Here is a 12,729-nt window from a genome sequence, read left to right on the forward strand (position 1 = left end):
TACCTGAGAGAAGGTGGTACCAATCGAGCAGTGCTGGAGGATCTCAGGCAGAAGGTGCTGGTGCTTTGTTGGCCTTTGTAGGCAAGAATCAATGTTTTGAATCTGAGACTCTCTTCCTGAAAGACATGTCCACCAGGCATGCAGCTCCGCATATCTCTAGCATATGGACTAGCATATACACACCGCTTTGAGTCCATGATCGTAGCGGAAAACAGGATCAAAATCACATCCTGATTCAGGAAACAGGATACATAATGTAAAGGACAAGAAGCATTAAAGATAAGATGAGGAAACAGGAAAACACAGATAGAGACTGAGGTAAATAAATGGACCTGACATTGGGAGCAACCCGATGGATACAGAGACAAAAATAACAACCCAAAAAAATCCCATCCTTCTAGTAATCACATCCTTTGGATGAACTCGGAAACCTTCAAATCAGTATTCCTGAGGCCTGGTCATGCAATGGAGAGTGGAGAGATTGCTCGATTGAAGAATGGTGTTTGGCCTTCTGATGAGAAGACTATGAGTTTAAATCCCCACACTGCCAAGCTGCCACTGTGCCCCTAACCCTCACCTGCTCATATAAAGTAGTGTAAAGGAAATATTTGCTCTGGATCAGGGTGTCTGCCAAACACCATACGTTTGCAGATCTTTGTTTTGAAATTGTTTGCAGATTGGAATAACTTGCAAAAGTCTGGAGATCAGGAGACTAAACGAGCACCCAAGTGGACACAAACTGCCGAATCCCTGTAATAATGTAAAGGAACCTGCAGCAGTCAGGTTTCTAGCATAGTGTGGGCAGGGTGGGCCGGGCCATTGTGGGGGTTGTTGATAGAAGGTCCTGAAGGGTGGTTCAGAATTACCCCAAGATTGTGTGTGGTGCTCTTTAAGTATGAAATGAGAGATGTCCAGTTAAATTACAAACTCTCCAGAGACACACAGATACAAAGTCTTGCTGGAATGTCCTCATCTATGGGAACCTTTATGTTCAAGATCTGTGCAGAAGCAGAACTTTACAGTCTAACGTCACAATTAAACCTTAAAAGTTTTCCTCAGAGGAACAACCGAAGAACTTCGCAAAGAACGGTTTTGGATGAAAGAAAGCTTTTTTTCTCTTCTGTTATATGTAAAAACCTGCTCTGACCACATGGTAATTTTTCTACAGAAAGGGTTCCAGATTAAAAAATGAAAAAAAAATGCTTAAATATATAAAATTATTTCATGAAGAATTCTTTGTAAAGTTGTAAAACTTTAGTGCCTTATTGAGAACCCCTCAATATAATATTCTATAATTGATAATAGTTGTCATAATTTATTTAGTCATTTTGAATTAATACATTTTTTATTTAATAAATCGGTTAAAAAAAAAGAAAAATTGATTGACATAGATATGTGTAAAATAAATAAAAATACAAATGTAAAAAAAGAAAAGAAAAAAAAAAAAAAAAAATATATATATATATATATATATATATATATATATATATATATATATATATATATATATATATATATATAAATAAAAAAAAAAACCTTTTTTATCTAATTAAATCTAATTAAAAATTATGTTCATTGATTTTATTATTTAAAAAACCCACACAGTTTAGACATCAATAATCTTTCAAACAACTTAAAAATAATAATGCACAGAAAATTAACAGATTAACCCCCTTAAAAAAATTTATTGAACTGTTGAACTTTTCTTGGAAAAAAAAAAAGGCAGTTTTGACATGAACTTGAACCCGAAGCTGGAGTTAATTGATGGAGCTGTAAGTGTGTGTTTAAACATTTTCTTCGATATGCTGAGTGAGATTCAGGACGTGTAAACAGCGTGTTCTTCATCTTTACTGTGTTTGTGTGTGTTCAAGGAACTTGGAAGCACTAGTGAGAAAAACAGCCATAAATCCGTCGTCCTCCATCTCCTGGCCAAGGTTATGACAAAATAAACACACACACACACACACACACACACACACACACACACACACACACACACACACACACACACACACACACGCACACACACACACACACACACACACACCACTGCACTGGAATTCAATTAAACTTTATTCTTTTTGACTTCACATACTCAAATTGAACATAATAAATGGCATGTTTATAGAGATACATATAGATTATAAACCACAAATGAAATGACATGAAAAAAAACACCAAAAGTCCTTTGAAAGCTCCTGAACAGGAAAGGAAACACTTTGAAGTATGGTTCAGCTGCGTCTGAAGTGAACTTTCACGTCTTTTGGAGAAGAAGCATTTGATTTTTGAGCAAGATCCTCACTAAATCCCATTAATACTGCAAATTGGGGTTTTTTTGTTTTTTTTTATAAAAAAACAAAATATCCAGTGAAAAGAAAATTTAGGGCAAGAGTTACAAAACTACACAATCAGTAGTTGAAGTTGTTATATACTGAAAATCCCTGTTTTTTTTATATATATATATATATATATATATATATATATATATATATATATATATATATATATATATATATATATATATATATAATGTATGGATTTGTGGTTGGAATTGGAGGCACCGAGTTATTAAAGGACTTCTTTAGTATAGGTTAAACCCAAACCTGTTCCAGCATGACGATGCCCCTCTGCATAAAGCCAGCTCCATGAAGATCTGCTTTACAAGGGTTGGTGGAATGGAAGTTCTCCTGCTATAGAGCTCTAAACCCTAATGAACACCTTTGGGATAAATGTATATGTTGCTTGCACCCCAGGCCTCCTCACCTCACCTGACTTTACTAACACCCTACAAATCTCCACAAGCATACTCCAAAATCTAGTGAAACATCTTCCCAGAAGAGTGGAGGAAATTATAAATGCAAGTTGAGACTAAACGTGAAATGTTTCTCAAAAAGCACATACCATACTTATGACCAGGTGTTTGTACTTGTGAACATCAGGCAAATAAGTCTTGGCAGAAATGAGGTAGGCTTAAAAAAAAGCTATGGTAGATTTGGGCTATACTATCAGACGATCAAATCCCCCAAAAAAGACAGACAGACAGACAGTAGTGTTTATTCATCATCAAAAAAAAACAAACCAGAAAGTAGCTGAATGAGTCTCACTTAATAGATCAGCTTATTTGAAACGGTATTAGTCCAAGATGCAATGTGATATTTATACCACGGCACTGTTTCATTCTGGCTTCCGATTGGTCGGATCAACTGAATGTAGAGACGTTTAAGTAACAGCTACTGAAGGAGTCTCCAGTGTCAGTGCTTTGTAACGGTTCGGTGCATATGACTTATTTTCTGAGTAATTTTAACAAAAGTTAAAATCATTAACATGATTATAGCTGCTTTACTGTAAATGAGAACATGGACAATGTTAAAGGTAAACATAAATGGATAAACTTTAAAGTGTTTGTTTTTTTTACATTTGTGATAGTGTACTGTGGTTAATGAAAGTTCCGGCACAAACATGCAGTAATAGGAAACGAATCAAGTTCAAGGTGACGAGAGTCACTCGTTTCTTGTCTTTACTTTCTTATGTTAAGTAAAATACATTTATACAAATTCTTTTTTTTTTTTTTAAACAACAACACGAACTGTAGCGGTTCTGAGCAATCACTCTTCTGCTAAACCTGAATTTAAAAAGTCCCATCATTTAAAAAAAAAAAAAAAATTCTACAGACATTCACATTGCTAATGCCAACACAACGCTAAAAGTGAAAATGTGACTACAGTGGTGAGGAAAGGAATTAAAAACATGAACAATATAATATACATTATTTACTGGTTGAAATTCATGACTCCCTCGAACCCCTGGTATGTGAACGGCTCCAACGAGGGGGTACACAGGTGTTTGTCTAAACACGCCATCTTGTTGTACTCACAGTCTTTTTCCGATCCCGGCTGGAGGTAGACGGCGTCGGACGAGTGGATGGACGGATCCTCGTCAAAATAGTTATGCGGGCGGATGAGCACGGCGCCTCCATTTCCCACTGTCACCGTGTTGGGAATGTCCTCGGCGTGAGGGATGTGGAGGAAGCCTGCCGTTACCCAGGCGACCAGGTCCTAAACAAGTAGAGATCAATTGATTGGTAAATCAAATCCATTGTCCTATCATTTATGCTGACATTGGAGACTCCTTCCATAATAATTTTTTTTTTATCACTATAACGAACACTTTCTGACCAAATAAAAAGCCTTGTTTCTGATTCTCACCTCATTCTCAATACTCTCGTTGTCCTTGATGTAATTGCTGAAGTCGATGACTGGGTCCCACATGCCGTTCTGGTTGTACAGACCGCTGCAGGTCTGCTCGGAGTCTTTGTGCTTCGTTATAGCAACTTTGTACCTGAGAGAATCGAAAGAAAAGAAGATCAGAACATGATATTACAGGATAATTCAGGTGGGCGTGTCTTCACGTCAGACATATAAACATGTCTTTGAATGGGGCAAATGGGTATGTCTATTGATGTGGGACAGGTTGGCATGTCTTTGAGAAGGAAAAATGGCCAGGGCTTTTAGTGTGGAACTGGTGGATGTGCCATTCAGGAAAACAGGGTCAAGTCTTCCAATGGGGGTGATGGGTTGAATTTTGACAGAAATGGATGGGAGTGTCATTAACTGGGACAAGCTGCTTTGAGTGGGGCAATTGGGTGTGTCTTTGAGTGGAAAAGATGGGCATGTCTTCAAGTGGAAAAATTGAACATTTTATTTCGGTGAAATGAATCAGTGTGTCTTTAATTAGAACAGAATGCCATGTCTGAGTGGGACAGGTGGGTGTGTGAGTGTGACAGGTGGGCATGTCTTTAAATGGGACAGGTGGGTATGTCTGAGTAGGACAGGTAGGTGCGTTTGTGTTGGACAGGTGGGTGCGTCGGAGTTGGACAGGTGGGCGTGTCTTTAAGTGGGACAGGTGGGTGTGTCTGAGTGGGACATCTGGGCGTGTCTTTGAGAAGAACAGATAGGTGTATCTTTAAGTGGAAAATATACATCTCTTTAGGCTAATTTGATAGAAGTGTCTTTGGGTGAGACAAATGGGCATGTCTAAGTGGGACAGGGCATGTCTTTAAGCAGGTTGGATGGGTGTGTCTCTGAGTAGGACAGCAATGGCTTTTCTGTGTCTAATAGGCGTGTCTTAGGGCTGAATGGATAGGCATTTTGTTTAAAAGAAATAGATGGGTGTGTCTTTGTGTGGGGCAGGTGCATGTGGCAGAAATATTTCTTACTAGGCCTATATTCAAACATTACCTACATTTATGGTCTTAATATAAGAGTCTAAAATTAGATCTGGAATTCAGACTGTTAATTTGGAAGCTCTAGACTAGCCCTGCTAAAGGAACCAACATTGGCAGCTTGGTGGTGCTGGGGGTTGAACCTCTCACTAACCCTTTTCTAACCACTGCCTCCCAGGAAATAAAATATACTTCTGTTTACCGTGCCCAGGACATGCTCTTCTCCTCCGGCTCACTCTCTGGAAGGTGATCTCCGGCCAAACTAATAACCTGCAGCTTGTAGGAGCGTTGGTGGCCCCACCGGTTCTTCTGATTGCTGGCCACGTGGAGGTAACGGGGAATTTTAGTACCGTATCGAAGTGCCGCTTCCTCCTCGGTGCTGAGTTGATTCTCCACCACTTTGGGGATTTTAGCCTTGTGTTCGGGCATCCAGGGCAAAGGAGTCTCCTCGAACTCCATGTCTTTGGTCTGGAACACGTTCCTCACACCTTCACATTCACAAAGTATCAGTGATTGTTAAGATGCTACAGGAAGCACAAATTGATTCTGATCAAATTATAAAATAATAATCATAATCACGAGACCTGAAAAAAACTAAATCAACTAGCCATTCAGATCAAGCCTTTGTTCTCTCAGTTATTTCGATTAGCTTTTCTTCGCTAGGCCACTTTATTTCTCAGTTAACTTTCATGGTCTGGATTTGTTTTTGTCTGCTAGTTTCCTATTCACATTAAATTAGCTTGTGTTCACTAGCATTTGTTTGCTAGTCAACTTTTACACAAGCCGTTGCCTGTGTTTAGAGGGATCGTTCGCTAGTCTATCTTTTATTTACATGCTAGGTTAGTTTTGCTAGTTATTTTGTGTTTCACTCATATGTTAAGATATCATTCAGTTAATTAGCTTTTCCTTGGAAGTTAGCATTCCTGTAGCTATTTGCATTGGTATTTTTAACTCTTAACCCCATCGCTGCTCAGTTGTATATAATGAGATAATTGTAAGTCGCTCTGGATAAGGGCGTCTGCCAAATGCCATAAATGTAAATATTTATTGTCATTGCAGTCGTGTGTGTGTGTGTGTGTGTGTGTGTATGTGTGTGTGTGTGTGTGTGTGTGTGTAAAACACCCATGCTGCACATTCTAATCTTTGGCGTCTTAAATCTCTCTTGGAAATGTGATCTTTGCTTATCTCTTTCGACGCTAACATGTCTGATTCTCTCTGCCATGAGGAGGAAACTGTTTACTCTTCAGTGTTTTGGCCAAATTCCTGCTTTCTGCTGTATTTGTTTACCGTCTGGTCCAGGGATGGGCAGAATTTATAACACATGTATTCCAAATACATATTTTATCATTAACATTTGAGAGGGTTTATAGCGTTTGATAGTGTTTTGTATTTTTACAATATTTTGTAAGAAGTTCTACATTATGACATCATTAAAATGATTGGCGATTGATGACTTGTTGAGATCTGAAGGGAAAATTGATCCATATGAAAGAAGGTGGTGAAGGTAAGAAAAGTGTAGCTGCCAGCTTTCAGACAGGCGTCTAATAATCGATAAATAAATATTTGATTGAATATCGTACCCTAATCGAAGGAGCTGTTTAATAGGTTCAGGATTTTGCATGCCGTCACATGTTTGACTTCCTGACACATTATATATTATTATATTTATGACTAACAATCAATTGATTAGTGAGGTAGAAACTAATTGCTATAAATGCAGAAAATCTGTTGCTCTTAAACATTGTTTACTGAATGATGTGATGGTGAAGGAACAGATCAAATAGATCCATTGATGGAAGGTTTGTGAAGAAATTTCATGCTCCCATGTAAAAGTATTTTATTTTTTTTAAATACAAAAATAAAGTCATTTCTTATGAAACCTAGTGTGGCTGCTGTATTTTGTGGTTTATTTTGATACACAAAGTATTTGGTAGTTTATTTAAAAATACATTTTGCTGTATCTCTGCCCAACCCTGCCTGTGTCCGAAAGTCCAAAGTGAAATCTTTTCTAATATAATGCAATCAAAAAATATTATGAATACAGAGAGTGGAACGTCAAATCTACATATTATTTACAATATTCACTTACATTTCTGAATTTTCTGTGTCCCTTTTTGTGCTTAAATTTCAGTAAGATGTACTTTTACACCATACGCCCACATTACAATTACATAAGCGCATTACAATTATCGTATTTACACAACCGAGCAGCTGAGAGTTCAGGGCCTTGCTTAGTGACTTTCGTGGAACGTTGGTGCCACTGGGATTTGAACTCATGACCTTCTACACAGAAATCCATCATGCTTCCCACTGAGATTCCACTTCCTTGCAGCATAAATCTTAAATCTGATTTCAATTATTTTACTAAATGAGTTAACATGATCAATATCACACATCGACTTACATTTCAATAAGATCCTGGAAACAATGCAACATCTCAATTATTCAATATTTTGAAATGACCAAACTTCCTGTTTATATTTCCTCTACATTTATTTAAAGAAAAATAAACCCTATATTTCCCCATGCGGACTCAGATTTTTGACCCCACTGTAGACTGTACATAAACGTTTCCAGATGTTTCGGCTGTTTCGCGGCTGTAAACTATCTCTATTATCCTGTTTAATAGACTGTAAAGACCAGAATTCAACGCCATTCTGATTTAAAAACCCTATATGGACAAATGTTTGTGGACATCTGACCTTCAGATGTGTGTTTTTGTGTGCTTTTGAACAACCCAGTCCACATTTGCTGTTCTAATAAGCTCTATAATATTCTAGGATGGTGCATTTTAAATAATATTTATGCTCCACCCACTTCAAAATGTTTTATATTTTAGATATTTTTATTTATACTTTTTTTTTCATTTATTTATTTTTATTTATTTCATTCATTTAACAGAAAATGTTTAACCAAACTTGTTTTTTTCAGTAGCGTCTTAAATAGAAAAACTATTTTTTTTGCCTTACCTAAAATATCCAGATCCACTTTGAAATTAACGAAGTGCGTGTGGACGTTCCCGAGCACGTTTTCCGCGACCTGGTGGCCGTACTTGAGACTGCCGGGCACTTTATAAGAGGATGATATATATCCTGTGGCGTGAACTCTGGCCTCCACGGTGCCGCTCTCGTAGAAGATGAAGTCCCAGATGTAGTCGTAGTTTCCGATGGCTGTGATGGTGCGGATGTACAGAGCGCTGTTGGTCAGGCCTCCGTAGCTATACTGGAAGAAATCTGAAAAGTGGCGGCGTAGTGGCCGCCCCAAGTCGTGCTCGAAGACGCAGATGGCGTTTCTGAAGAGCTGCGTTGCGTTGATGTCGATGTAGCGGTAAACATCTACATAAGTGGCGGAATATGGACAATCGACGCCTCGAACCAGCTCATGGGCGAATCGGCCAATGCCAATGCTGGTGTCCAGAAATTTGGTGAGCATCATCCCTGGAGTTATGGAGCCGTACACGGACATTGCCTCCTGGACGCTGAGCTCGTAGATGATCCTTTCTCCTTTGAAGCGAACGTCGAACACTCGCATGCCGGTCAGCGAGCTCAGACCGAACGCAAAGCTCCACTCCTTGTAAATCACCTGGTTGTTCTTCACACTGAAGCGTTTGCCTTGAAGGTAATACTGATGTGGTCCCAGTCCTGTAGGTTTACTTTTTGGTTTCAGCGAGGCGTAATTTGAGATATCTTTATACACAATCTTTTCTACATCATTTGCTTCATACTTTTTTTTAAAACTCTCAATGCTGTCGAAGTATTTGCTGTTGTACATGACTTTTTCAACAGTCCAATCTGAGGAGTTTGCACTTTCATGACAGACTAAAATTTCAAAGCCAACTGGATGGATATACATGCCACTGACATCACGGAAAAACGATACCCACGTCTTTCGATCTCCTGATTTTACTCCTCTGGGCATCCCTTCGAAAACATTCAGGTTTTTTTTTTTCGGGTCATAACCAAAGCTCTCCTTCAGTTCGGTCGTCAGCTGGGTGAAGATGTTGCCATACACCAGCTCAAAAAGTTGTGAGTACTCCCCGATGGTCACTGGACGGGAATTGAAAGGTAAGCTCTCTTTATTGTACTTCTCCATTGTAACATCCCGATGGCGGATTGGACCGGACAGAGGTCCCACCACATACTCCTTGAGGTAGTTTAACTCTCCATAAAACACCACGACATTGGCGAGGCGTTCGGGTTTGGGGCCGTGAGAATCCAGGTATCTCAGCGCTTCTGCTTTCTTTGGCAGCAAAAGGTCAATCAAGAAGATGAAGTTCTCTGACGCTTTCGCAAAGGCAGAGTGAGAAATCCTCAAGTCCTTCTGGTTCCACATGTAATCGCGAACCAACCGGTATTCCTCGGGGGTCAGGTCGGAGAATATCAAGCTCTGGTCCGTGTGGTTGGCCACCACGGTTCCTTGGGATTGCATTTGGCATTTTGGAAGCCGATTGGAATTCAGGCATAACAAAACGATGTTCAGTATCACAGAGACGAGGGTGAAGAGAATCAGCAGACACTTGACAAGGGAGTTGGTCATTTGAGAAACCATGCCTATGAGGATTCAGGGGGTTGGATCTTGATGTTCCTTCGCTGGAGAAGCTGAGATGTGAACGGGACTGCACCGTGTGCTCTGGTTAAATTCATGTGAGTGAAACCACACCCATGCTATACTTTTTCGTTCTCTGTTCTCAGGCTTTAAACACGCCTTTTTTTTCTTAACACCATTGTGCTACATCCTTCCACTCAGCACGGCTCACACTCGCCAATCATCTCACGGGTGAGACCCCTGTTCTATATACAGAAGATTCACTGACATGGATCCAGGGAAAAACAACAACTCGCCATAATCTATAGGTTGTGCACCAACTTAGTCTAAGAAACTTAAACCACACTTCAAACTTCAACTCCAATGATCTGGTGGTTTTAACAGGATTTATAGGGCTGCAAACATGTTCTAAAATCTCACCTAAGCTCTCAAACTAATTCTGAAGACTCCGGTGATGGACAAAAATCCTGAGAAATTATCATTCTGAGGAAAAAAAGGAAATGCAGAAGAAAAATGTTCTCCCCTTTAGCCCAAATAATTCAGTAGTGAAAGTGGATCCTGGAAATCTGCAGCCATTTATGTGTTTGAGCTATAAATCTGTGGTGGACCCGAGCATGTGAGCTTTCTATGGGGAGAGTAGGCATGACTGTGAATTTCAGGAGAAGTGGACATCTCTTTAGGGGAAACCTGATCATTAACAAAAAATTAAATAAAAAAAAAAACCTTTTGAATATTTCACTCGGGTCACCTTCCAGAAGGGAATATTTTTGCTGATGATTTGCTCCGAGCTTCAACTCGGACACTCCGCCAGCTGACGAAATCCAGATGTTCCTCCAGTATACACATCTGCTCCAGTGATGAACTCTTACAATGATCTATTGGCTTTCAAAGGCTTTCTAGGTAGAAATACAACCTGGCAACTGTGTTTTAGGATTTCGATGGAATTTCTGTCAAATATTTGCATATCGTTTAAGTTCATCTGCAGTTAGAGATTATAGACCTTCATTATTAAATGTTTGATGGGAAAACATTCCTATATATTTTTCTATGACAGGATTTTAAATTGGTAGCAAAACCCAGCATAATAGAATACATACATACACACACTCACACACACTCGGACCTCGACCCTATTTAACACCTTCCTTTGGGATGAACTGGAACTTTGACTGCAGCCAAGGCCTCGTTACCCCTCCTACATCAGAACCTTACTTACTTAACTAACAACCTTGTGGCTGAACAAATTCCCATAAATCTCCACAAGCACACTCCAAAATCTAGTGGAACATCTTTCCAAAAGAGTGGAGATTATTATACCAGCAAATGGGGACAAAAATGAGTTCAAAAAGCACATGCAATACCAATCTAACGCTCAGGTGTCCACAAACTTTGGTCCACCATATAATGAGAGATGTTCAAGTCAAACCGGGAATTTTAATGTTCCAGGTATAAAACTCGGTATAAAACACGTGTCCAGAGACCGTTAATCGAAATGGCAGACAGAAGTGTTAATGGGTGTGGTGATGAATTTCTTGTGAACGAAGGCATGAAACCTGCAGATATCTACAGAAGACTTCCAGCACATCACGGTGATGAGACGCTCAGCGGTTGCAGTGGTTCCCTGATGACGGAGCGAAGGGGGATATCCTTGGATGGTTCACTGACAAATCTTTCTATGGCGAATCTTTCCTAAATATATTTAAAGATTTCTAAAAATAAATGCAGTTTTCACTCCTTGAAATTTGTTCTTGTCTTTTATAAACTCCCACTTTGATTTGAACACCTCATATATATATAAATGTGTGCATGACATATAGGTTTTTAATAACCTAACACTTCTTTTGGACAAAAGTCTCTTGGACTTTGTATCTTGGTCTCCATGATGTTGTTTGTTTAGAAATGTTCTCTGAGAAACTCTGGGATCTTCCAGGAACATGAATACTGAGATCAGGTGACACTTTTATTTGGACTTTTGTATGACCTCTGATGATGCCCAGAAGTAATTTAGTTTCTCAAAGGCTGATGCGTATATTTATATGTTGTTTATGTGGAAATATTTCCAGTTAAATATACTGTATAATCCCAATTATATCCAATTTAATCCCAAAACACTTGGGAGGGTGTAAATAATTATGCATAATGATTTAACCATAAAATCGAAAAGCCTCCTTTCTCCATGGTCCGTAACTGGACGATTTTTGGTGAAGCTCGGGGCATCATTTCTCCCGACATTAGGAAGTGAAGCAGGGGTCAAAGGTTGCTCTAAAGCCTGGTTTTGGTTAAATGTCAGTACAGTATGTTGCTTTTGGCTTTCTTCCTTTTGGATTGTTTCCAATTGGCCTCCATCTGCAGGCTCTTGACGTTCATGCTAACACTTCCCAGAGATGTGCATCGCCGAGTGAACAGGAAGCACGCTGACCCCATAGTGAACCTTCAGTGCAAACTGGTGCAATTACTGTAGTAACTAGGGATAATTCCAGCACTTATCGTCTTAGACAAGCAGAAGAAAGTGTTAGACAGTGAAAGCAGTAATTGTGTACATAAAGTGTGGTCAAAAAAATTATCCAATTGATTGTTTACCTATAAACAGGAACAACTCCAGTTCTCAAATCAACACACATCTCTGATTATGTTTGAAATGATATATGTTGTAAATCTCGGCTTAAAATCAGCAAACTCAAAGCCCACAAAGAAACCTTCACCTCTAACAAGTCTGGTCCTACTTCTGTATTCCTATTAAAATACACCTCAAAACCAGTGTCTCATTATTGTAAGGGAATTTAATCCTGAGCTCAGCCTGGGAGCTCTGGTGCCCCCTTGTGTCCCTTCCATCTTCTAGAAATATGCCTGTAGGTGGACTGATGACTTACAATTTCTCACAACACGTGTGGACATATACTAACCATCTTAACCAACAATATGAAGTGTCTCCACTGCCCTCACAAGGTGATGTAATGCACTAA

At 39.2% G+C, this 12,729-nt stretch overlaps 1 protein-coding gene across 1 annotated transcript; it reads right to left on the reverse strand.

Moving 5' to 3' along the window:
* Positions 1-2,055: 2,055 nt before the first annotated feature.
* On the reverse strand, positions 2,056-10,483 carry aoc2 (amine oxidase copper containing 2). The gene is made up of 5 exons (XM_083566890.1): positions 8,191-10,483; positions 5,424-5,709; positions 4,206-4,338; positions 2,624-4,055; positions 2,056-2,441 (listed from the first exon to the last, which is right to left on the reverse strand). The coding sequence occupies exons 1-4, from the start codon at positions 9,767-9,769 to the stop codon at positions 3,771-3,773; spliced, it is 2,283 nt and encodes a 760-aa protein (XP_083423016.1). The 5' UTR covers positions 9,770-10,483; the 3' UTR covers positions 2,056-2,441; positions 2,624-3,770.
* Positions 10,484-12,729: the final 2,246 nt, after the last annotated feature.

The sequence above is a fragment of the Silurus aristotelis genome (genome assembly GCF_946808225.1).
Source record: "Silurus aristotelis genome assembly, chromosome: 17".
In the NCBI taxonomy this organism is placed as follows: Eukaryota; Metazoa; Chordata; class Actinopteri; order Siluriformes; family Siluridae; genus Silurus; species Silurus aristotelis.